Source organism: Bufo bufo, chromosome 7 (assembly GCF_905171765.1).
Source record: "Bufo bufo chromosome 7, aBufBuf1.1, whole genome shotgun sequence".
NCBI lineage: Eukaryota > Metazoa > Chordata > Amphibia > Anura > Bufonidae > Bufo > Bufo bufo.
Window position 1 is genome coordinate 156,833,290 of NC_053395.1, and position 21,678 is coordinate 156,854,967.

Below are 21,678 nucleotides of genomic sequence, written 5' to 3' on the forward strand. Positions count from 1 at the left end.
AGGTTTCTGGCTGGGTGACCCTCTTTTATGATATGCTTTCGTCTTAGACCAACACTTACATTATGATTTAAATTGCATAATTACATCACAATTCAAACTCAGTATTCATAGAAAACATTTCGTTTTAGAATTTTTGGCAGTTTTTTTTAATTTCGGTAGTACTTTGCCATGAAAAATAAATACTAAATGTTGTCCTTCTCTAGAAGTAGGTTAAGTTAAAGGGGTTCTGCACTTTGTTTAAACTGATGATCAGCATCTGATCGTCGGGGGTCCAACACCTGGGCTGTTTGAGAAGGCTCCAGCAGCGCCGCGGCCTTCTCACTGTTTACCGCTGGCCGAGTGACGTCACGACTTGTATCAACTGGCCTGTGCGGGGCTAAGCTCCATTCAAAGGAACGGAGCTTAGCCATACCCAGGCCAGTGATACTAGTAGTGACGTCACTGGGCCTGCGGTAAACAATGAGAAGGCCGCGCCGCTGCCTTCTCAAACAGCTGATCGGTGGGGGCCCGGGTGTCGGACCCCCGACAATCAGATGCTGATGATCTATCCAGAGGATAGATCATCAGTTTAAACAAAGTGCAGAACCCCTTTAAGTAAGCTAAGTTCTTAATGGGAGAGCAAAGTAATCTCTGTTTACAATACAGCTGCATAGGGAAAGGTTTATCTGCAAAGTAATCCTCATTAGAATAATAGGTGGAAGACTGGAATGACTGACTGAATGACAACTCTGTTGTTCAACTGATAGGCCTAGATCTGGACTGGCCAACCTGCGGTTCTCCAGGTATTGTAAAACTACAACTCCTACTATGCCCTGCTGTAGGCAGACTAGTTTTGCAACAGCTGGAGGGCCGCAGGTTGGCCTTCCCTGGCCTAGATAAACATGCAAACAGAAGAGCAGTGCATTGATTAGTATAATGTGAGAGATCATGACCAGACACACTAATGGTATAGAATAAGGGAGGTGTGAGACGCTAATTGTGTCACCACCCCTCACTCCTCCCTGGTCTGACTGATGATCTGACAGAATGTTAAAGAGGTTTTGCAAGAATAAAATTTTTATGATCTATCCTCAGGATAGGTCATAAGTATAAGATTAGTTGGTGTCTGACTTATGGTACAACCCACCGATCAGCTGTTTGAAGACTAGTATATACAGGGAGTGCAGAATTATTAGGCAAATGAGTATTTTGACCACATCATCCTCTTTATGCATGTTGTCTTACTCCAAGCTGTATAGGCTCGAAAGCCTACTACCAATTAAGCATATTAGGTGATGTGCATCTCTGTAATGAGAAGGGGTGTGGTCTAATGACATCAACACCCTATATTAGGTGTGCATAATTATTAGGCAACTTCCTTTCCTTTGGCACAATGGGTCAAAAGAAGGACTTGACAGGCTCAGAAAAGTCAAAAATAGTGAGATATCTTGCAGAGGGATGCAGCACTCTTAAAATTGCAAAGCTTCTGAAGCGTGATCGAACAATCAAGCGTTTCATTCAAAATAGTCAACAGGGTCGCAAGAAGCGTGTGGAAAAACCAAGGCGCAAAATAACTGCCCATGAACTGAGAAAAGTCAAGCGTGCAGCTGCCAAGATGCCACTTGCCACCAGTTTGGCCATATTTCAGAGCTGCAACATCACTGGAGTGCCCAAAAGCACAAGGTGTGCAATACTCAGAGACATGGCCAAGGTAAGAAAGGCTGAAAGACGACCACCACTGAACAAGACACACAAGCTGAAACGTCAAGACTGGGCCAAGAAATATCTCAAGACTGATTTTTCTAAGGTTTTATGGACTGATGAAATGAGAGTGAGTCTTGATGGGCCAGATGGATGGGCCCGTGGCTGGATTGGTAAAGGGCAGAGAGCTCCAGTCCGACTCAGACGCCAGCAAGGTGGAGGTGGAGTACTGGTTTGGGCTGGTATCATCAAAGATGAGCTTGTGGGGCCTTTTCGGGTTGAGGATGGAGTCAAGCTCAACTCCCAGTCCTACTGCCAGTTTCTGGAAGACACCTTCTTCAAGCAGTGGTACAGGAAGAAGTCTGCATCCTTCAAGAAAAACATGATTTTCATGCAGGACAATGCTCCATCACACGCGTCCAAGTACTCCACAGCGTGGCTGGCAAGAAAGGGTATAAAAGAAGAAAATCTAATGACATGGCCTCCTTGTTCACCTGATCTGAACCCCATTGAGAACCTGTGGTCCATCATCAAATGTGAGATTTACAAGGAGGGAAAACAGTACACCTCTCTGAACAGTGTCTGGGAGGCTGTGGTTGCTGCTGCACGCAATGTTGATGGTGAACAGATCAAAACACTGACAGAATCCATGGATGGCAGGCTTTTGAGTGTCCTTGCAAAGAAAGGTGGCTATATTGGTCACTGATTTGTTTTTGTTTTGTTTTTGAATGTCAGAAATGTATATTTGTGAATGTTGAGATGTTATATTGGTTTCACTGGTAAAAATAAATAATTGAAATAGGTATATATTTGTTTTTTGTTAAGTTGCCTAATAATTATGCACAGTAATAGTCACCTGCACACACAGATATCCCCCTAAAATAGCTAAAACTAAAAACAAACTAAAAACTACTTCCAAAAATATTCAGCTTTGATATTAATGAGTTTTTTGGGTTCATTGAGAACATGGTTGTTGTTCAATAATAAAATTAATCCTCAAAAATACAACTTGCCTAATAATTCTGCACTCCCTGTAATGTATATCAGCTGTCAGCTCAGTCTCATTCACTTGAATAGGACTGAGCTGCACAAAGGCCATGTGACTGATGGACACGATGTCACAGGCCATGCCCCATTCCAACAACTAATCAGCGAGGGTGCTGGGAGTCAGACCTCCATCAACTAGATATAGATTACCTATCCCGAGGATAGGTCATCAGTATAGAAGTCCCAGAAAATGTAAGTGTGGCTCCGCTGAGTTAAAACTCTGGGGAGGAGCCAGCCTACAGAAAGTGACTCCAAGAGCTTATGCCTAGAAAACCATCCACCCATTTTTTTATACAAAGCATAGATAGACTACACATACAGGTTGATAATATGTAATAAAATGTTGATGGAAGTGTCCCTTTAATTAGACATCTGGACAGCAGTGTGAAAGTAGTTCCCATGATCGGCCAGCTTGTGTCAAGCAGTGACTTCTAGGAATGCACTTCCTCTGCCAGCAATCTTGTATTCCCTTTACAAGCTGAGACTGTGTAGCTTCTGCCATTGTGCTGAGCAAATTTTCAAGCATAGCCTGTAATATGTGGATTTGTGAGCGTTTCCCATGTCTTACAGAGAATCCCAATGGAATTTATTTTTATTAGTTTATTTTATTTTTTTCTTTTATGATATTATATCCTTGTTGTAAAATGATGAGAAGCCTCAGACAGGCATTAAAGAAGTTGTCCGACTTGCGTGAAAACCTCCCTGCGACCCCAAGTATCTTTAGCCTTGTGCTGTATACCGCTGAGGTTGGTCATTGGTTGCAGCGATCAAGTGCCATATACGACCATGTCACCGCTGCAACCTGTAAAAGTTCCGGAGCAGCATTGCTGGGAATGATTAGGGGTTAATGGTAAGTAATGTGTTCTTTTATTACCATTTTTGGGGTTGATGGGGTGGTTTTCTCATAAGTCGGAAACTCGTGCAGTGGTTTAGTATTCCTGATGACCCTGAGGATAGGTCGTCAATATCAGATTGGCCAATCAGCTGTCTGAAGTGGTCACAGCGCTGCTTCCTTTTCATAGTTTACCTGCAGGCGTCTCCTTTGCAGCGTCAGCGCAGTGTCTTTACAACTGATCCGTCCCATTCAACTGACGTACAAGTGCTGCCCCCCTTCCAACAGCTGATCAGAGGGGTGCTGGGAGATGGACCCACCAATTTGATATTTCTTAGGTCCTATGTTTTTTACATTGACTGTGCTTATTGCTGCAGACGTTGCACTCTCACCAAGCACTACATGGAAGTAATGAGTCATGGCAAACCTCAGACTACAGCTCTACCTGGATCAGTTGTGACAAGCCTCAAAAATCTGTGCTGGTAAACAGAGATGTCTGTGAGATAGAGCCAAACTTCCACCCCATCTTGTCACTACCTGCTGGTAAGCCTCAACTCTGATTCACCGTTCAGTGCCACGTGCAATGTCCGTTTTTTCACCTCTTTGACTTTCTTGATTTGTCATCTAGACCTTCCATTACATCTGCACCTTGAGGGTTTGCTGACGACGTGCAAGACTGACATTAGGGATTCACTAAATAGCAGATTTTTCAACTATGATGACGATGAAAATCTCTCTCATGGTAGGTCTATAGATTTGTGTTACATTTGAAAGGTGGCGCTGGCATTTGGCTCTGGCTATTCTGTGCATTCTACACAGTAAAGCATACCCCAACACAACATATATATATATTTTTATCCAAATAGGTTCAAAATTCTATGCTTTTTACGTTCTTAATATAACTTTATAGCAGTCAGAACTGAATTATTCCTGATACAGAGCTTGTGCATAGGCCTACATTTAAAGGGCCTCAGTCACCCCTGACCAGCCTGTTGACTACAGTAATGTATGAATAGTATACATGACGCCAAGTTCACTACAGCAACTCTAATCACTGTGTTCCCCCAGCTGTGCGCCCACAAACCAGCCATGCAATGCGCAGAGAGGACTCCCAAGTGCACCCATAATGAAGAGGAGTCCTAGACTAGTACTAGCCTGGTTTGTGGGAACGCAGTGATTGTTACTGATGTAAACTCTGCGTCATGTGTAGTATTCATGCATTACTATAAAAAGGGACTTTATTACACCCAGTATAACACCCATATTAAAAGGGGTATTCCCATTTAAGACAATGGGGGCATATCGCTAGGATATGCCCCCATTGTCTGATAGGTTCGGGTCCCAGAGGTGGGATCCGCACCTACACCGAGAATGGAGCAGGGAAGGTGGTTTTCCGGGATCCAGCCACCACCAAGTGCTCTCCCCGTAGTAGTGAATGAGAGTGAACTGCGCTTGCGCGGCCACCGCTCCCATTATTTCTACAAGGCCAACAGAAATAGCCGAGCTATTTTCGGTGGCCGAATAGAGGGTGGCAGTGTGCCCTCCATAACTTTCGGGGCTCCGTTCTTAGTGTAGCGGTGGACCCACACCTATCAGACAATGGGGACATATCCTAGCGATATGCCCCCATTGTCTGAGATGGATAAACCCCCTTTAAGTGTTTGGTGGCAGTAGCACTCACTGCTTTCTCATGACAGACGTACATTTTGGATAGGGGATGACTTGTTGTTACTGGAATACCCCTTTAATCATCATGGCATTGTCACCACTACTGCCCTGGACCCTCTAGACTGCACTCTTCCCAGACCCCTCTGAGTGAAAGCTGTAGCAGACAACAGGAGACCAATAAAGCTTTCACACACATTGGTTGGCTGGGAAGCATTCAGTGCAGACAGCGGAGGTGCTGACCATTAAAGGGCCACCTCCTGGGCACCTGTGTTTATGGCACAAGGAGAATTAAAGCTTCCATTTTTCTGTCATGCGACCTACATGACTATCACACAAGTTATGTTTGCCTTGCGCTCCTGTCACCCATATAGTGCTGTCAGTAGTTTTCAGGGGCCAAAACTGCTGACAGACTCCCCTTTTTTGATCTTACAAATATAGAGATGATAAAGAACATGTTCGGAGCAGTTGAGCTCAGCATGGGACTTCTCATTGTGACTGTTGACACCTATGGGGTTACTGAGTTAATTCAGCATTAAGATGTTTAATTAAACTTTGTGTTCCACTTCTTGGTCACTCAGTGCTGTGATTATGGTTATTTAGCCTCATAATTGTATGTGAGATGATATACCGTACTTACACAGTGGTCACAGTCTTATTTTTATCTAGTCATGCGGCCGCCCCTGGGGAAATGTTTGGATGACCGTGGCTTGCCAGGAAAAATTAGCTGCCTGCTCGGAGCCAGACCTGATTAGCTGCCTGCTCGGAGCCAGACCTGATTAGCTGATCACCTGAAATGAATACAAAACCCTCAACTAAACGTTAATTTTGTGATTATTGTGTCTGATTATCGGTCTTTTTCACATGTTTGAATGGTTCTGTTTCTAGTACCAGCCAGATGGAGCAAGAGTTGTACCTCAAGCCCTGGGCCACAACTTGTACTTGAAACGCACAACCAAGAAAGACAAGGTGGAGGCATGGCTGAAGCCGGTAATACCAAAACTGTGGAATGGTTATCCTTTAATAAAAAAAATGTCATTTTATCTTTGAGAAATGTTTTAAATGTATGTTGTGCTATCTGGCATAACTTTCTCTGGCTGCTGTGTGTCTCTTCTGATAGATGACACTTTATATTTTTATGAGTGAATGATTTAATTATTTAAAGGTAGCACTCTGCCGAACTCCAGACACGTTCCCTTGGGAAAGCTGTGGCCACCCATACATTACCACTGCAGTCTCCTCAGTGTAGTGTTACATGTATTGCAATGAATGGTGTTCTTTACATGGACAATCCTGGCCCACAAGGTGGGGGAGATGCTCTTACATAGTGGCTTTACTACCTGACTTGAGGGGCTCCACCTCTATGATGTACATATTCCTTAATGTGGGGTCCACTTACCTGGGTATGCCATCAGGTGAAAGTCTGAGCTGAACTCTAACACCTAGGCTAGGGTGTGGCTTGGGAAGAGAGAAAAACTTGGCCTAAGGTTATGTCCACATCTGTTAGGGAATTCCGGTACTCCTTTCCAGCAGAGGAGCAGAATACTGGAATTGTCGTATTCAATATAGCCAGGGCCCGCTGGATCCCTATTCACTGTAATGGCAGCCATTGGGTTTTTTAGCATGAATGCAGGCGTTCTCAGAGTTAAAGCCACAGACCAGACCTAGCTTTTGCTGATCTGTGCACATGTCGCAGGTCAGCCTGTTTCACTACAATTATTCTGGTGATCGAAGCCCTTTAAGGGACCTGTACCACAAGGCACAGATGTTCTATAGTCCCATACTAAGGAACTTTACACGATCTATGCACATGTCATGCATGACCCCTAGCGCTGATACTAGATATATTTGTATTGTAGACTTGGTACCCATGATGTGTCGGCCTAGCACAACCTCAGGAATTAGCACTTAGTGGCTCATTTATTAAGACCAGTGTTTTAGACACCGGTCTTAATAAACCTCTAAGCTGGCTGTGGTTCCGCCAGAGTTATGGCGAGGTGCGGGCCTCTTCATTACTTCGGAGGGTCCACCATCGCTTCTAAACGTAAGATAGCTTCCTAACTGTCTTACATTTATACCTTTTTCTACTCCTGAAACAAGCGTGGAAAATGGTACATAAGATGGGCCTGCCGGCCGGACCCCTTCCCAGCCCATTCCACGCCCACTTATTTAGACCTGGCGTGAGCGGGGAGAAGTCGCAGATTGCGGCGCAACTAACTGTTGTGCCACAATCTGTGCCTGAAATATGCCTAATATATGCGTATTTAAGCTTAATAAATGACCCCCTGGTCCTTGTCATCCTAGCAAAACACTTTAGACATCCAAGGGGCGGATTGGCCATAGACCTTATGTGCCGATGCCCAGGAGGCCGCCTAAGCCCTCCTCTTTGCCCCTGGCCGGGTACATAATGGGCAATATATTGTGCTGTACTGTGGTATATGGGACGGTATGTCTGCTGGAATGGTATTTTTGCTATGGTATTGCTGACCCCCGCCTACTTATGTTACCCAGCCTTCTGTCAATTTGGACCCACCTACAACATGGGGCCAACTTTTAGTTTTTTCCAGGGCCACTTCAAATTCCCAGTCCGCCCCCTGTACGCCCCGCTTCAATACTCAATGAAGAGAAACATACATGTAATAGATTTTCTCTCTCTTTATTCTCAGATGCTCAGCCCAGCCATGATCTCACGGGGACCCACACTTCTCATAAAACCTCTGTACAGGTATTTTAAAAGACACTAACATTTGAAAAAACATTTCCAGCATGAGAATGAAGAACATACGACTGTATCTATGTTGGTGCAGTTTACAATACAGTATTTAATAGACTGGTAGATCTATGAAAAGGTAAAACGTATTAACTACTTTCCATTTCTCTTCTTTTTTGTGTGTTTCAGTTAGAGGCACGGGACCCCGGCATTGTGCTAAGTGCAGCAAGGCGAAGATTGAGGAGTGAAAGCTCCTACGACATTGACAACATAGTTATCCCCATGAACCTGGTTGCACCATCTAAATTAGAGAAATTACATTACAAAGAAATTCTCACCCCAAGGTATTTGCCAGCATGTTGATTTGCTCTCATCACCTGCGATACAGATCCTGGCCTTGGCGGCACTGTATGGCATGGATACAGATGTATGTTCATATAGGACCCTTTATATTGTAGAAATCACTAAGCAAGCATGCTTTATCAGATGCTCCAGCACTTCTAATGGAGTATAATATGTGCTGTGTGGTATACAGTACTGAAAAGCATCGGTTACAGAACCCTACTGCAGGTCACAATGCATGTATATGGTAGCCCTGGGTAATAACAGTAATATGGTGTGAAAACCTATTAAAGTAATTTTTTTCACATTTAAAGGGTTTCTGTGTTATTAGATTAAACCCTATTAAGCTAGCTGACATGTCAGCTTAACCTAACTAGCCTATTCCTACTTTTATCTATGCCCCCGTTACGCCAAACTTTTATAATATGCTAATTAGCCTCTAGGAGCAGGGGGGGAGGCATTGTTCCTGCTCCTAGAGGCTCTGTTCTCCCACCTTTGTCGCCTCCGTCCAAGTCCTGATTGACAGGGCCAGGCAGCGCTCGCATCTGTCTGCCAGCCCTGTGCTCTGGTGAAATCTCGCGCTGTTCAGCATTCGGCGCAGGCGCGGTGAGGAAGCTGGCAGCCTGCGAGCGTCTTTTCCTCACCGCGCCTGCGCCAAATACTTAACGGAGCGAGATTTCAGCAGAGCACAGGGCTGGCAGACAGATGCGAGCGCTGCCTGGCCCTGTCAATCAGGACTTGGAGGGAGGCGACAAAGGTGGGAGAACGGAGCCTCTAGGAGCTGGAACAACGCCCCCCCCCCCCCCCCCCCCCCCTGCTCCTGGAGGCTAATTAGCATATTATAAAAGTTCTGGCGTAACAGGGGCATAGATAAAAGTAGGAATAGGCTAGTTAGGTTTAGCTGACATTAGCACATCGCTAATGTCAGCTAGCTTTATAGGGTTAAATCTGGTGACAGAATCCCTTTAAAGATTAATTTGATCCAGTGTAATAACTACTGATCCAATGGTATGCAACCAAATATTAAAGGGAATGTGTCCTCAGAAAATGGCCCATTGTTTACTTTAAATCCAGTTTGTATGTTAAACATGTTAAGAATTTTTGGAGATGTCATTTTTAAAGAAGCACGAAAATGTTTATTCTCTGACCTGTTAGAAAGGTACATGATGTAAATTGTAGTGAATGTAATCTTCTTACCAGTGACTGTATTTGTGAGTTATAACCTCCCTTCTGATCCTCAGCTGTGTCATGTGACCAACACTCTCCAACTGACACAGGATAGGAAGTCAGTGCTTCTCTATTCATTCCTATGAGACTGCCATTGAGGCTCCCATACAGACATGAGATGCTGTGTTATTTGGAGAGTCAGAGTGCTGGTCACATGACACAGCTGAGGATCAGAAAGGAGGTTATGACTCACAAATACAGTCTCTGGTAAGAAAATTACAGTTTACATCATGTACCTTTCTAACTGGTCAGAGAGTAACTTTGTTTTTGTGAGTGCTTCTTTAATTTTCCATGTCACTATATTAAATAAAAATTCCTAAAAATCCTGCAGTTTTCCCACTGGCTTTTAGGCTGAATAGTAAGCGCCACTTCATGGTCTGTACACATCACTTTTCTTAATGTTTTGTAAATGCTGTTAAGAACAGCTCTTGTCTATAACCCATGTGCCTGCTGTAAAGCATATCTCTAAATGCTGTCAACAACTGCTCAGGCAAGATGGCCGCCCCCCATTACCTCAATCATAGGATAAATAAATCTGAAAATCAGAAAATAAAAATTGATTAGAAAAAGGGTATCACTATCTTGTGTAACTGGCTGAAAAATCTAGGTGACACATTCCCTTTAAGTCAACTCCCGCCTATATCATAACTGGACGTTGGCCTCTGGGCTCTTACAAGAACAGGATCCTTAAAAGTGCCAGCTTAAAGGGGTTCTCTAGGCCTGTATTTGAAGTGGCTCTTTCAGGTAACCTGTGGAGAGAATACGCTTTCAGCAGTACTTACCCTTCCATCGCTCCGCCCATTCTGCGATTTCCGGCTGGTATCACAGAACTGTGGTCTCTTCCTCTGATGTCTCATCTTTCTTCCTATTGTCAGTTGGGATTGGCAGAACGATGGAAAGGTAAGCACTGCTGAAAGTGTATTCTCTCCACAGGTTAGCCGAAAGACCCATTTTAGGAACAGGCCTTCCCCTTTAAGGCCCTATTCAGACAGCAGCATTGTGACCATAGTGTGGAATGTAAAATGCGACCACATTAGAGCAGTCTAAATGATGCTGGAGCTACATAAGCAGCACTCATAGTTTCACTGCACTCAAATTGGCCCACGTCTGGCTATCTCTGTCAGTCCCATAGACTTAGGATGAAGCGACAGCGTGCATGGTCCACCACTCCTTTCATACTCCCCCTTCTTCCCCCTTACTGTGGTCATGCAGTGAGGAGGACTGGGGGACTTGGATCCTCGTTTTAGTGATCAGTTTGGAAACCTAGTGTTCAGACATTTATTGTCTAGTGCAGTGATGCTCAACCGGCGGCCCTCAAGCTGTTGTAAAACTACAACGCCCACCATGCCCTGCTATAGGCTGATAGCTGTAGGCTGTCTGCGCATGCTGGGAGTTGTAGTTTTGCAACAGCTGGAGGGCCCCAGGTTGGGTATCCCTGGTCTAGTGGATAGGTAATAAATGTCCAATGTGGAACAAGCCCTTTAAATGGCAGCCTATGGGATAGATCCTTCTGTCCTTCATCAGGTCTCCTGACCGCTGAAATCTTTCACAAATTACTAGAGATACATTATGGATATTCTTCAGTTCTGTAGAACTAAGAATAGAGGCAAGTTTGTTCTTATAATTTTACTACTTCTAATTATTCTGATTAATTTTCAGTTGGAAAGAAGTTGCACTTGAACCATTGACATGTCCTCCGTGTGAAGAGGTTAGTTTTATCTCTGTGTCTCAAGTTATTTTTTTTAATAGCACATTTCCTCAACCCTCAGCCCAGTCATTCCCTTATATAGGGATTTCCAGGACTAATATATTGGCGATCTATGTCCAGGATAGGTCATCAGTAGGGGTCCTGCGCCCCCAACAACCATCTGTTAGCGGAAGCCGCTGTTCCAGGAAGTTTACAGTATGTAGAGGTAGAGCCAGAACACTACTGCTCCGTTCAGTGTGTAGTGGCCACTCTGTCGGGGGGGGCTCTACTTGTATAAGCGTTTAATAGAACAGGTTCTGTAGACATCTGTGTGGAATCAGCTGATGACGGTGTAAAAGGAGTGCGCTAATTCTTGGCACTAGCATCGACCTGTAAGGCTGAGTTCACACTTGAGTTATTTGGTTAGTTTTGGCCCCGTGACTGCCCTAATAAGTGAAGTGTGCAGTGATTCTAAGAGCGACGCCTGTCATCTGCATGTCATACTGACTCACAGTATTATTTCACTACCACAGCAGACTCCCTATGCGTGTAACTGCAAGGCACAGTGTTCTACACCACTATAAAGGCTCTCTGCAGACAGGAAATAGCTGTTTTTTAACGCGATTTGCCACGAATAAATTCGGATCAAACCAAATTTTTTTAAAATATTCGGCAAACCGGCAGAATTTAAATTTTGAAAAATTTGATCATCTCTAGTTAATATACATCAATAACAATATATTGATTTTCATATTAATATATATTTTTTTAATATTTAAATGTGGGCTTTAAACAAATACAAAGGAATACATTGAAATTGCAGTTCTCATTTAACCCTTTTGGACTGATGGTGTCCAAAGAGAAAATCCAAAAGACCTCTCTTTGTAATAGTCTTTTTTCTAATTGGTCCCTGTTCACACTAGTTACCTCTTCCAATACCATCCATATTAAAGAGGACCTGTCACCGCTCCTGACATGCCTGTTTTAATAGCTTCATGCATTCCCCATGTAATAACAATTCTGGAGCATCTATTCTTATGTCTGTATGTTGTGCCATTCCTTTATTATTTCTACTAGAAGTCATGAATGAATTGCTAGCAGCCTGCAGTAAGGGTACAGAGGGGTGGTAACCAGTTGGGGGGGGGGGTGTCCCTGCACAGACTCACTCTATCCAATCAGTGCCGCCATTTTCAGACAGCTCAGAAGCTATCTTACATTTAGAACTGGCGGAGGATCCACCGAAGTCATGAAGAGGCCGGGGCCTCTACATAACTTCGGCGATCCACCGCCAGTTTAGGGGTTTCTTAAGACCGGTGTCTTAAACGCCGGTCTTAATAAATGTGCCCCAATAAATCTAGACTTTTCAGTATTTTGCTATAGATTTTGAGATATCTTGAAGCTTAAAAAAACTGTGAAAAACCACCATTTAAAATACAGCGAAAAAAGATGTTAAAATGCTGTGTGTGAATGTAGCCTGCAGCATCAGTTGTGATCTATTTTGCGAGAAAATTGCCCATGTGTGATTCTGCTTTCAAAGGTCTCTGCCATCCAATAAATCTAAATGTTTGATATTCCAGCGGTTCCATTTACTGCACTGCAAAGTAGTAAACCAAAGCTAAAAATCTTCAGTGCAATCTCCATAGTCTGCAGCACAACCTTAGACCTCATGCATAAGGGCCGATTACATGTCTGTGTTGTAGGTATCCATAGTGTGGCACAATGTGGGCTCATACTGTGTCTTGAATTTTCTATAGCGGCCAACACGAGAGCAAATTAGAGGCACCATAGAGTGAAGCTTGGAGATCTTAGGAGTCTGTAATCTGTGACTGCGCATATTTTTCACATTTATATTTATCACTTTAAAAAAAACATTTATTCATTAGTGGATTTAATTTGTGGCTTTACGAAGCAAATAAAAGCCAGGGTCATACTTTACGTTTTAATGCAGCTGTTGAATGTAGTTTTTTGTAGCAGAAAATTAATCAGCTGTCTGAAAGCTAGAATCTAGAGCCTTAAAGGGGTTGTCAGACTTTTATAATAAAATAAAGCACTGTAAATCTGATGGTACGCAATATATACATAAGTTAAAGGGAACCTGTCACCGGGATTTTGTGTATAGAGCTGAGGACATGGGTTGCTAGATGGCCGCTAGCACATCCGCAATACCCAGTCCCCATAGCTCTGTGCTTTTATTGTGTAAAAAAAACGATTTGATACATATGCAAATGAAACTGAGATGAGTCCTGTCCGTGAGATGAGTCAGGGACAGGACTCATCTCAGGTTAATTTTCATATCTATTAAATCATTTTTTTTACACAATAAAAGCACACAGAGCTATGGGGACTCGGTATTGCGGATGTGTTAGCCGCGATCTAGCAACCCATGTCCTCAGCTTTATACACAAAATCCTGGTGACAGGTTCCCTTTAAGCAAGTTTTAGGCACAAAAGATGTATAGATTTACTCATTTACCTAATTCTGTCCTGGCCCCTTTGTTTGCATGCAGTTGCAGAGCTGTGGGGGAGTGTAACAACAATCTCTGAGGTTTTCCTCATATATATTTGTGGGTGTCAACAAAGACTGCCTTTTCCCTCCCCCTGCTCTGCAAAGGGAGTGAATAAAATTGCTGCCCTGCCTGCATTCTGACTGCTGGGATACTTGTGTTGTATGTGTGGGACTACAAGTCCCAGCTGTCCAGTACAATTACATTGCTGATACACACAGGACCCCCCTACCTGTTCTTGTGCAATGCTCTGCTTAGCACTCCAACACAACCTTCAGACATGCACCTCCTGCTCCCTCAGGCTTGTGCACGGAATGTCATCAGAGCAGGGGAAGAAGCTGACATCACAGGTCATGTGACCTCCGCTAACTAGGAGAACGGGCCAATATAGATTAAGTGAATTGAAAATCCCTTACATTTGATTAGTTAGAAACATGCAAAGAACAAAAAAATAACTTGGACAAACCCTTTAATGATTCATTAGAATGATGCATGCCAAAACTGCATCAAATGGCAAGTGTGAATGAAGCTCAAAGTGGTTGTCTGCATTGGGCAAAAAATTACCCAAGAAGGGAAATGTGATGAAACACTAAACACAGCATTACTAACCCATTTATTCCCCTGCCATTCCGGTGACAACTCTCTGGTTCTCCATAGGCCTCAGTTTACTTGGCCACAGCAGTGACATGTATGTATAGCCACATGACCACCACAGCCAATCACTGGCATCAGCTGTCTTGTGCTGTGTACCACTGAAGCCAGTGACTGGGTGCAGAGGCCACCTATACAGGCAAGTCAGCACTGCGGCCAAGTAAACAGACTGGTGGGGAGGACCAGAGTGGTGCTGCTGGAGCCGGGGGAAGGGGGGGGGAGTAACTGGGTAAATAATGCTTCTTTTATTGTTTTAGCACATTCTTTTTTTACCCAACTCGGGCAACCTCTTTAAGGGCAATAGGTGACTTTGGTTAAGAAGTGTCCAAATTGCTCATATTTTTTATCACATTAATTACTATTTTATCATCAGATTGAAGATCTGTCAGATGAGGCTTTTTTAATCCGACATCAAAAATATGAGCGGGCAGAAAGGGCTCGCTGGTCATTTTGGGAACAGAGCAAATGGCCAAAACGGAGCAGGTAAATTGAAGCGAAAATTGAAGCAAAGGTAAGGCTGTCAAAAAATAAGAAATGTCCTCCGATGAGCTGAAGTAATAACTTCATAAATTAATTTGTACCTTGGTACCTTGGAACCGAACCCAATTTCGGGAAATGTTTTTTTACAGTACAAATTAATTTAAGAAGTTACTACCCGAAGTCTCGCGAGACTTCGCGAGGCAATAACTTCGGCTCATCGGAGCCAATACATTCCAATACTGTACGGAGCTCCTGCTCCGTAGAGTATTGGAATTAAGTTTTATGCGAATCGACTTCAGAGGTTTCATCCGGAGTCAATTTGCTCATCCCTAGCCATGAGAATGGCCAATGACCCAATGGGAAATTTCCCTTTACTGTCTATGGCCAGTAACCGAGGCTATTAATTGTTTCATGCTTATTGTATTTGTGTTTTTTTTTACATTATGTAAGTTATCACCTTTTAGATGTACAGCCCTATGGAATTAACGGCGCTGCAAATCAATAATAATATTAACAAGTACACTGTATACTAAAGACTTTGTGTCTTTTATTTAGTGGTGTTGGGTACAGTCTCTCTGTAGGGGTTGTGCCCTCGATATGGCAGCATAAGTCTGGTTACAGATGTCCTTAGAAGTTAAAGGGAATCTGTCAGCAGATTTGTACCTATAAAATTGGCTAACCCGTTACATGTGTACTTGGCAGCTGGGGCGTTGCCATTACACCTAGAGGCTCTGCTCTCTCTCTGCAACTGCTGCGCCCTCTTCACTTTAATTGCCAGGGTCAGGTATGAGGAGGTAGTCACTACCTGGCCCTGTCAATCAATGTGGAGAGGGCGCAGCAGTTGCAGAGAGCGCAGAGCCTCTAGGTGTAACGGTAACGCCCCAGTTGCTCCTAAAGGCTCATTTGCATATAGTAAAACATGTTTCTCTGCAATGCGGGCACATATGAACATGGGACTAACACAGATGCCTTCAGCTGCCACTTGCACATGTAACAGGTCAGCCAGTGTCATAGGTACAAATCTGCTGAAAGATGCCCTTTAAGGCTCCATGCCATACATGCCCATGATATCATCACCAGAGCATGATTGTGACTGAAAGCCGGGCTTCCAATGTAACCTGGCATCTAGGTAGTTAGACAAAGTGGTCTGTCATTCTTTCATACCCCTATTCTGACCTGTTGATACCTCACACCGACTGCTGCCCATGCCCCTACCCCCTTCGCCAACACATACACAGACTGCTCCCCGTGCAGCCCTTCGACACAGATTCAACTGTAGCAGAAAGCTGAACACTGATGGTTGAGCTTCCTGTTTTCTATATACCGTTCAGGGAGGGAATAGAGAGGACTGTGTAACTGCACAATTCTATGATCAGGCCGAGCTTTTCATGAATGCTCTGCCCAATCTCTAAGTGGAGAGTTTAAGGAATCTACTTGGGAGTCTTTAAACTGACACTAGGCAGATCATTATGACTGCTGGTATTTTGCTTAGTATTTTCTAGACGTTTTCCCAGTGTCTGCAATGTCCTCCTTGCTTTATAATAACATTTATAATATGAATGTTTGCTCTTTAGGTCTTCAAGTCATAGCTCAGGGCAATGCACGGAAGACAACTGGAGTCCAAATTCCACATCACCCGATTCTTGGGACACACCGCCGCCTGGTGGTTGTGCTTTGCAAGCCCTACGGTCTTCAGCTGATTTTCAGCAAGGGAAGGTAAAGATTGAAATAGAATTGACTTGATGGGTTAGACATATAGATATGAGCTGCAAAGGTGGCCATACACCTTAGATAGCTGTCGGCCAAACAGGGAGAGGGGAATAAGCCACTGCCAGACTTATTTGGTGGCAGCTTATCTCCCATGAGGATAAAGAGAAAACATGTCTTATTTTTCATATTCTAAAGCAGGAATCAGCATCCTCCAGCACTCCAGCTGTTCTGAAACTACAACTCCCAGAATCCTCATGTCACTTCTATGGGAGTTACAAGAACAGCAAAGCAAGTGTGCATGCTGGGAGTTGTAGTTTCTCGGCAGCTGGAGTGCCGAAGATTGCGGACTCCTGCACTACAAGATTGTACAGTCCTAGCAAGATTGCCAAGTTTGTCTAATGTGTGTGGCCACTGTGTGGGATTAGCTCTTCTCCGGGGGTCATTCACACAAGTATCTTCGCCAGACACCAAGTTTAAGGTCCAAACATCGCTTTTATTTAGCACCTTAGCAAAACAAACACCTGCCCGGCTGGGCTCTAACTAAACATATGATAGAATCCCTGACTCACCTATAGAGTGATGTTCAGACACAGTGTCAGGTCCAGTTTCCTCAGCCAAGCGTATACCAGCCCCCCAGGCTGTAACAAGGTCAGTCCAGGCTATGTCCCAGCCTCGTGGTTTCTCAGCCTAGCCCGGCTGGAACCACACACCCAGAGCCTCACCTGGCCGACTGACAGTCTGGGATGGGCTTTTACTCCCCAGTAATGATCCCAGGTGATTACACCTTGGGATCCCTCACGCTAGGGAAAACCTGCCCTGGAATGGGAGGGGTGGATCGGCAGCTCCCTCTACCAACCTAGCTCCCAATCCAAGTAAAATCCAGCCCTTAAATACTAAACAAAATAGCTTCAGCAACTATGCCTTGCTGAAGCCAGCACCACTCTGGAACTTTGCTTATCTCACCCAGTTGAGGAACCTGAGTGAGATATACCCCTCTCCCAGGATCCTTATTCACTTTAGTGTTCACATCACCACACCACCTTAAAACACAATTCTACAAAGTCTTCTATTTTTCAAAAGCATGGGGGTGAGTTATCATTACTGGTATAAAGGAAAACTGGCTTAGTCTACTTTCACACTGGCGTTTTGGCTTTCCGTTTGTGAGATCCGTTCAGGGCTCTCACAAGCGGTCCAAAACGGATCAGTTTGCATTCTAATGCATTCTGAATGGATAAGTATCTGCTCAGAATGCATCAGTTCAGTCTCCATTCTGCTTTGGAGAAGGACACCAAAACGCTGCTTGCAGCGTTTTGCTGTCCGTCTGATGAAACTGAGCCAAACGTTTTCACTGACACAATCTGGCACAATAGAAAACTGATCCGCCCTCCATTGACTTTCAATGGTGTTCAAGACGTACAGATAATACAAACGGATCCGTTCTGAACGGATGCAGACGGTTGTATTATCTGAACGGATCCGTCCATGATGGATCCGCTCAAAACGTGAGTGTGAAAGTAGCCTTAGTTGCCCATAGCAACCAGTCAAATTCCACCTTTCATTTTTCAGAGCTCCCTTGGAAAATGAAAGATGGAATCTGATTGGTTACTATGGGCAACTAAGCCAGTTCTACGTTACACCAGCTTTTATAAATCTCCTGCTATGTTTTTAACCCATTGATAAAGTGGACATCCAATCAGAATGGTCTGCTGAGAGAAGATCATACTGCTGGATTGCGATCTCAGACAGTCACTGATTTCCGTAACGGAAGGGCTCTGTTCAGAGGTGTCTGTTACTGAAAGTCTAACACATTGGGGGGAATTCACTGTCGAGCTAAGTTTATTATTAGGTGCAGACCTTTTAATAAATTTGGTGGCATCTTCCTGGTAGTCAATGTACAAAAAAAACAAACCTATGTCAGTTGTAATTTACTATAATTTGCTCTGGAAACTGATGTAAATCTGATTATTTTACCCTCCTCCCCCAAAGCCCTGCGAGAGTGTTGTAAAATGGATCACAATTGTTTTGCACACACATTGACTAATTTCCCCCAATATTCTAAGTTTGATCTGGGCACCAAATGCATTGTAATACAGGTAAATGAGGACTGTGAGTCCGGTAACTAGACTGAGGGGCAAACCCAGACAGGGGCACTCTTTTCAGGGCAGGAGATCTGTATAGTTTATCTTCGGAAGAAGGGATGCAAATGAGTTCTGCCACTTGATGTAAGGAAGTTATCCTATAAGTCAATGTCCAACTTTTTAAAAGATCTTGAGACATGACTTGGATAATAAATAAGCCAGTACCTCATCTGCAGACACCTGTTTCGGGGAGATTGTCCCTCATCAGTTCAGTGCAGAGAGTACTGGCTTAACTGGGTGAGACTAAGTCAGGATTTGGGGGGTACTAGCTCTTATGGAGAGTGCCTTAAACATTGTGAGGAGACTTATAGGTCATACGTGCTCCTCTGGAATTCGGGAAGAGGGTATGCAAGCCAGTACTCTCTGCACTGATGAGGGGCAATCACCCCGAAATAGCTGTCTGCAGATGAGGTGCTGGCTTATTTATTATCCAAGTCATGTCTCAAGGCCTTTCAAAAAGGTCAAACATTGACTTATAGGATAGCTGCCTTACATCTGATGGCATTAGAGGCAGAGCTTGTTAAGAGCTCATTTGCACCCCTTTCTTCCCAGAATTCCAGAGGAGCCCATATGGCCTTTAAGTCTCCTCACGCCGTTTAAGGCGTTGTCCATAAGGAGATATTGTATTTTCCAAATCCTAGCCATCTTAGGGCCAGTAGACATCTTGCTTAATCTAGACATCTCCATCCTATTTGTATACATGTGTTCTATGGTGAGTTTATTCATTTTTTACTACTGCACTGGTATTATCTTGGACACTCTATAGCAGTGGTGGCGAACCTATGGCACGGGTGCCAGAGGCGGCACTCAGAGCCCTCTATGTGGGCACCCGCACCCTGGAAAAAGTCTATGGTGTACCAATATGCCTTCGAGTTTTCCTGCCATTCATCAGCGCAGGGCGCACTGTGAGCGGCACAAGCAACGCATTGAATGCAGCCAAGCTATTATAGCTAAATGATAAAGTCCATGAACATATACAATTTTGGCATTCAGGTTAAATTGCCATGTTGGCACTTTGCGATAAATACGTGGGTTTTGGGTTGCAGTTTTTGGCACTCGGTCTCTAAAAGGTTCACCATCACTGCAGCAATCTTCGGCACTCCAGCTCCCAGCATGCACACTTACTTGGCTGTTCTTGTAACTCCCATAGAAATGGAGAGGATTCTGGGAGTTGTAGTTTCTAAACAGCTGGCATGCCAGAAGCTGCTGATCCCTGCTCTATAGTATGGAGGTATCGGGGTCTGTTCGTTCACCATTCTTGATTATTGCCAGTTGTTCTGTGTTTTTAAAAGATTTTTTGTGTAGTTTCATAACATTAAAGACCAATCCTGCCGAAATCTTGTAGATTTGGTCAGGCTTAAGAATTATTCATCTATCAAATACTACATGTTAATAAAGATCTCCTCTTACCAATTCCATCACATTCATTTCTAAACCGAGGAAGAGGCAGTGTGGGAATGGGATTAGTAAGGCGAGTGTATTACATAGTTTATTACTGAGAGGTGGGCATATTAGGGGCTTTGTGTGCTTCCGTTTTTATACAGACGCACACCTCGTGATTTGTTACATAGGTATTCACTTCTATAGGTGAATACAGTGTCTTAAGGTGGTACCATATGCCAACAATAGACCCGTGTGCACAGCTTTGCGGAATGCATGGGCTCTAACTCTGCTGTCTTGTCCTATGTAGAAAACTCCTTCATATTAAGACTTGTCCTCCTCCTTGATGACCTATCCTCAGGTATAGGTCATTATCAGATGGTACCCCCACCAATCAGCTGTTTCAGGCAGTGGCTATAAACTATACAGTGGACAAAACCATTTTGTGGCATACAGCAGCTCAGCTCCCATTCACTTGAATAAGCTGAGCTGCAGTACCCCAGCGCGGCCACTACACAGGGGATGGAGCCTTCTGCATCAGCCCCATCCACGATATAGTTTCCAAAGCTTGTGGCTTCCCAAAACAGCTGATGGTGTCAGACCACCAGTCTAGAACCGATTACCAATCCTGAGGGTAGACCATCAATATCTATGGCCCAGAAAACCCTTTTAATCCCCAACTGCAGGACATAAGCACACCATTGTTAGTCCCCTGCCACTGAAGAATGGAAATACACACTTGGGGGGTTATTTATTAAACAGAAATACGCCTAGATTAGGCCTATTTCTGGTGCAGATTGTGGTGCAAAGGTCCTTTTGCTACCTTTTCCCGTTCACGCCAGGTCTAAAGAAGTGGCAGGGAAGAGCCAGCAGGCCCGTCTCATTTACCATTTTCTATGCCGGTTTTAGGCGTAGAAAATGGTCTAAATGTAAGACAGCTAGGAAGCGGCGGTGGATCCGCCAAAGTTATGTAGCGGTAAACGCCTCGACATAACTTCCGCGGATCCACCGCCAGCACAGGGCTTTATTAAGACCAGTGTCTAAAACGTAAGAAGGGCTAAATGCATAGTCTTACCTAAAACTTTGATGGCGGTGTCATTTTATATCTTCCAGGCACAACACTGGGAGCGTAGAATATTTCCTCTTACAGGAGAAGCTGCTGTGGCTTTAAATGATACACAGACAACGACAAAACACTTGTCTCGTCCCCCAGCCCATGAGGACAAAGAAGCGATATGCCTTCATTCCAGCTGTGACAAGGAAAATAGGTGATGGAGCATTGTCCACTAATACTCACAGGCTAGCCCGGGGCTTTGGAAGATGAGCAAGGTACATACAAAATTGATGTAATAGGTGGCTACATGTAATACACAGAAGGTGGCAGATTTATTCATCTAAGGCCCAGGCTTGCTGGATACCCATTCACTATAATGGGATCCGTCTGTTTTCTGCCATGAATATACTGATCAGTTTGTTAGAATGGTCAGTGTAGCGTGTTATGTGCCCTTACACGCCAATATTAAAGGGGTATTCCCTTCTCAGACAATGTCTGATAGGTGTGGGTCCCACCTCTGGGACCCGCACCTACATGGAGAACGTTGCAGGGAAGGTGGTGGTCGGAGGACC

General features: G+C 44.1%; 1 protein-coding gene across 1 annotated transcript in view; it reads left to right on the top strand.

Annotated features, from left to right (window-relative positions):
* LOC121008801 (KAT8 regulatory NSL complex subunit 1-like protein) overlaps positions 1–21,439 on the top strand; it is a 36,304-nt gene extending 14,865 nt beyond the window's left edge. Inside the window, exons 6-14 of the mRNA XM_040441494.1 lie at positions 3,937–4,102; positions 4,188–4,301; positions 6,113–6,214; positions 7,891–7,949; positions 8,124–8,278; positions 11,163–11,211; positions 14,718–14,827; positions 16,399–16,540; positions 21,166–21,439. Coding sequence (XP_040297428.1) covers positions 3,937–4,102; positions 4,188–4,301; positions 6,113–6,214; positions 7,891–7,949; positions 8,124–8,278; positions 11,163–11,211; positions 14,718–14,827; positions 16,399–16,540; positions 21,166–21,324 — 1,056 coding nt within the window. The 3' untranslated portion in view covers positions 21,325–21,439. The remainder of the gene's footprint in view (positions 1–3,936; positions 4,103–4,187; positions 4,302–6,112; positions 6,215–7,890; positions 7,950–8,123; positions 8,279–11,162; positions 11,212–14,717; positions 14,828–16,398; positions 16,541–21,165) is intronic.
* The last annotated feature ends 239 nt before the right edge of the window (positions 21,440–21,678 follow it).